Source organism: Nansenia antarctica, assembly GCF_963989245.1.
Source record: "Nansenia antarctica genome assembly, chromosome: 6".
NCBI lineage: Eukaryota > Metazoa > Chordata > Actinopteri > Argentiniformes > Microstomatidae > Nansenia > Nansenia antarctica.
The window spans coordinates 31,830,508-31,835,849 of NC_137676.1; the positions used below are offsets into that span (position 1 = coordinate 31,830,508).

Sequence of the window (5,342 nt, forward strand, 5' to 3'; positions counted from 1 at the left end):
CCCCGTCTGAGCGGGTCTATCATCACAGTCAGTTAATCGACATCCGAGGAGGCACCTATACTCCCGTTTACAAATCGCAAATGAGCTCCATTCAATATGTCATGTAGGCCTACGGCCGCCCTGAGATCAGCAGGCCTATGATATGACCATATCAAGTCATTTTGACATACATTTTAATTCTGAAAATGTTCCATGTATTGTTAAATTAATTGACGTCGTGAAATAACCTATTTAGACATGTTGAATCTCTCATGGTTGGTTATCTATCTGTATGCCGTATTGGGCTATTAGCGTATGTGTAAATTGTGTTATTATCTATATTCTCATTGCAATAGCAAAAATAACAATTATAATAATAACAATAATAATCGTAATTCTTCTAATTACGGTAATTATGATATTAATAATTGTAATTATAATTATAATGACTATCAATGCATGTAAATGCATGTCTGATTATGATCATTCAATTGATATGGAATGTGAATGCAAACAATGCATGATGCAGAAAAAAAACAAGCCTTTGTTTTCATGTAATTTCAATGATTTGTTTGACTAAGAAATTGCTATCGTCGTTGCCAAAATTCTACTTACAGTTTAGTCACACATGCATCACTTTATTTGTAAACTACTTCCGAATAGAACTAGGTTACTCATTAAAAAAAAAAATATATTTGCTTTGCTGTTATCAATTTAGTAGTAAAATATTATATATCCATGCTATGTAATAATCGTAGGCCTAAAGGCTTGCTTATTTCAGTGAGCCGCTCATGTTACAGGCTAAGCTCAGGTATACTCTCCCAACATCCCCTCTCTACATGCAGACAGCGAGCAGCACACGCCTGTTGTTCACACTGCCCGTCCCGCTGCCATTCATGCGTACGGAAAACAGGTGTAGGCTGAGGGAAAAGTCATACTTACATCAGACATTCAGACGCTATTTCGTCGAGTTGAACTGAATCGGTGTGTCAGTGTCACAAGGACGCTGGATGGTTACATTCGTTGCCTTTTGAAATAGGAAGTCCTTCCATTATACGCGGGGATATTTGCAAAAACAAAGCATCGTTTCAATAAAAAAATAACCTTTTAACTTACTGTAAACGTTTGCTTTAGAAACACGATGCATCGAAACTGACACGGCTCCTGTCCCCACTCCGAGTCTCCTGTACGGAGAGCAGCCAGGCTTCAGCATGCGTCAACAGCTGCTGTTTGGCTTGGGGCAACGTATGAAACGTTGTGTTTGCATACAGAGAGGTATATCTGCAACTCCAATTGAGTCTCTACCTACTTGTGCATCTGAATTAATTACGTTAAAAATAAACTCTGGAAGAAGATGGAATTTGAGTGCATTTTGGCACAATGCAGGATGAGACGTCAATTGCGTCAATTGTAACGTAAACATCAGAGAATATCTGCAATGCAAGTAGATTTGATGAGGGCATAGACTGTCTTATCATTACCATGACAATTAGTATGATATGGATCATCATATAAAACCGGCAATAATAATACAAATAACATTTACTGCATAATACAAATAATACAAATAATACAAATAATAATAATAATAATAATAATAATAATAATAATAATAATAATAGGCCCAATAATACAAATACGACTACTATTACTACCACTACAACAACAACATATAGGCTACTATACTAAACATAATAAGCAGTATTTTTACTTTTACTTTACCAAATATCCAGGAGTTGGTGTAATCATTTTAAATGATCAATACAATGATAACAATCACCTTACAGTGGACGGACGCGACCTTGACCCCACAAACCATACTGAGTCCATTGCTAGACCGGATCCCGCAGGTTTGCGAAAAATAAGTTATGGCTCTTAAAGGGGCCGAGAGGGTGGTGGTGGGGATGGCAATGGCGGTGGTACGGGGGGAGGGGGGGGGAGATGGCGCGGAGAGGGAGGAGGAGGGGAAGAGATAAGTGATCTAAAGGGGAGACGATAGGACAAAAAGTGATGATGATGAATACATTGGAAAGTTTTTTGGCCCTGACGAGGGTGTCAGATTGAATGGCCTGTGCGCATGTGCGAAGGTGTCCAAACTGACAATGCTTGTGAGATGAAGATAGTGTTGTTGCTGCTTCTGGGCTCACGGAGGACGAGAGGAATCTACAAGCCGACAAGATGAGATCCAAGGCGAGGGCGAGAAAACTGGCCAAAAGTAGGTCTTTTTCCCTTCTTACGCTTTCACCCGGCGGCTCGAACTCGCGTGCAGATCACCAATGTGTCCATGTCATTTATCAGTTCCTTAGGGGGACGCTTCTTTGTCCTCGTAGATGACTTTTAGGTCTCTTTGTGAATTGTATCGCTAAAAGACATCCTAGTGCGTGTGCCCGGTCTGTTCGCTGTCGCAGTCTCGGGCTCGCTTGTTCACAGCGTCATAAGTTTCATATGTGATGAGAAACACTGCTGGTGGTTTTGGATAAAAGATATGGAAGAGGGGAAAAACATTGCCTTACAAACTGTAGCTCGACGATTTAGTTTTGGTGTTGTCTGTTGTCGAAGGTTAGAAACGGCGTAGAACCGTTACCAGAAAGTTAGCAAAAAGTTGTCGAAAGGGATAGTAACTTTTTTATTGAGTCGTTCCAAGTCTTGTGAAATAATATTCCTGGCGTTAGAAATAGTGGGCGCTCGAGCACTGCTCACAGGAGGCAGGAGGCGCAGGAGCGACACACAGGAGCGCACGACCTCCTTCACCGACAAGTGGAGACGTTAAGATGTGAAATTTGAAAGAAATGGCTGTTTTCATGCAGTATTTGGTGAAAGTCAGTTTTACCTTCGAAGAAATTGCATCCATGAAGTCCTTTATTCCCGCGCCGTTGAGCGGCTGTTGGGGTTTGTTCCTCCTTCGGGGAATGGCTCAATCAATAATGCTTCTTGTGCAAGAAAGTAGCCGACTACTTCGAGGACTTTTACTCGCGTCACACGGAAAATTCATTTATTCATTTTTGTGAACATCGTGTTGGCATTTGATTTAAGATGCTTATGGTTTGATCGTTCCTGTCTTTACACTTTTTTTGTTGATGGTGTAGACAGTCTTGATTTTCTCTGTACTGCAGGATATTGACTTTGAATCAATTTTGGTGTATTATTTTGTTGACACTCATGTAAAGGTAAACCAATAGGGACCTGTTGACTTGTAGTGATTTTAGGGTTACCTGTATTTTGACTCGTCAAAACGGATTTGTTTTGTGTTATGTTACGTGTTATCTATTTCAAGGTGAGTTTCGATTTTGCACATAGCGATTGATCTGTGCCAATGCAAAACTATGAGATGTATGCAGGAAACGTATTTAATGTTCCACGGAAAGGAGAATAATTAATTATTTGTACGAATTAACGAACATGTACGTAGATTTGAATAATATCATGTTTTAGGAAATGTTTAGCCCTACTCTGAACTTTACAACATAGGCCTCTGGAAAATAGTTGTTGGCCTTTATAAATTGAATGTCCACCTTCAGACTGAGACGATGTCACATTTTGTATTAAATAATATTGGTTATTTACATTTAACATTGCGGTTATTCATTAAACAATTATGTCAACAAACAACATGAGTTGACTCATTGTAAACATGAACACACAGGCCTTGTTGTTATGGTGCCTCCATTTTCGACACATTATAATCAATAATTGTGTGCATGAGGATACACATGTAAGCATTTCAACAGTTACATATTATGTTTGAAACTAGAAATAAACTAAACTAATAATATAACTAATGATAACTAATAAACTAAGAAACTATTATATTACAAACAGAGTTTGTGGTAATCGTACTTGTATGTTTGGTCACAGCTATTATAGTTGCATAATGGAAGTAAACGGTGTGATACACGAATATTTGTACTTGTACTATAAAGTAGGCTATAGCCTATAATTAATTAGAATAGTTTAATATCAATTCAGGAATTCCCCTTTTCTCAGTGTTTGAAATAGACCTTGAGTTCTAAACAGCTCTGATTGCCTGTTGATCCGAGTGCTAATTAACAGAACGGCCTGCCTTTGTAGACCTCTCACTCCGGAATTACTCCAGTCTTTGAATAGTCCTAAAAGGCTTCAGCCTTGTGTTATAAGAGACCGCACATCATAGTAGAAACAAAGATTTTAGAAGTGCAAAGAAAATGGTAGGCCTATGAATGTGTCTGGCCCTGTGACATTGAAAACAAGGAACTTGATAACAACATGTATGTCTTGTGCTCAAATTGGTCAATTAAAGGTTATATCACCGTGGAATAAGTGTTACTTGTAGGCCTACAGTACGCTTATAGTACACTTGTTACGTTCTCCTCAATCATTATTATATATACAAGTGAAGATATATTGTTCGATCAAATGCATGATCATGCTCAGTTGTGGCAATTTGACTATTTCGCCAGATTATCATAGTCCAGATTACATCGCAAAGGGGATGACGCGGTTTAAAGAGATTTAAACAGGCTTGCCCGGTCCAGAATCCTTAAATCAACAGGGATTCGACACTCAGAATCACCTCTCTTATGCACCCCAGAGCGATGTCGAAATGGATAAACTCGCATTGATCAATACATATAGTGACGGCTCCGTATTTCCCCCATGTATATTTGGACGAGTAGTGATGTTTGCAAACACTTTTATTTACATGTTACATATTATCATAGCTATAGTGGTGTGCCATTTAGATGAATGTTAGTTTTACTTGATAATTTAAGGGACAGGTATTATAACAGGTGATAACCCCCTTTTAACCATTTGCCCTATCAAACCTTTTCAATTGCATGTATTATTATAAATATTATGATTATGAGTATTACGATTATTAATAATATGAATATTATTATTACGCAATACGTTTTTGGAGGCATGATGTTTTCAACAGATGATATTACTTCAGTGTGAACCCTTTTAAATGTTCTACAATGTAGTTTTACGTGTGTGAGGCCAGAGCAGGTATAGTCCCTTATATTTAGTACGTTTCTCCCTTCCTTTCTGTCAGATTTCAAATTGAATAGATCACAGGCAACTACAATCCTCCTGGTCTAGTCTCATTGTAGATATATGTATATGTGTATTCTTATGCGATTTAAATGTTTGCACTTCGGTCTGAAATGACAACATGCGTGGAGGCAACGAGACTAACATAGTGACACATTGTACTTCCATGGCAGGGAGGCCCGTTTGTTACATACTGCGGCAGGTGACGTTGACTTATTGTTCGACTTGAACCAGTTACAACATAGGTATCTGAAACAGAATAGAAGCTATGTTGATTGTATTTTCACTGTATGGTGAATGTAGGCGCCTGCATGTGTTGAATTGAACATGGA

The 5,342-nt window shown here is 38.5% G+C and overlaps 1 protein-coding gene across 1 annotated transcript in view; it reads left to right on the top strand.

The window, feature by feature from the left end:
• Nucleotides 1-2,157: 2,157 nt before the first annotated feature.
• Nucleotides 2,158-5,342, top strand: part of prdm16 (PR domain containing 16) — a gene marked incomplete at both ends in the record, with an annotated part of 201,750 nt that continues 198,565 nt past the window's right edge. The window contains one exon of the mRNA XM_080533968.1: nucleotides 2,158-2,194. Coding sequence (XP_080390094.1) covers nucleotides 2,158-2,194 — 37 coding nt within the window. The remainder of the gene's footprint in view (nucleotides 2,195-5,342) is intronic.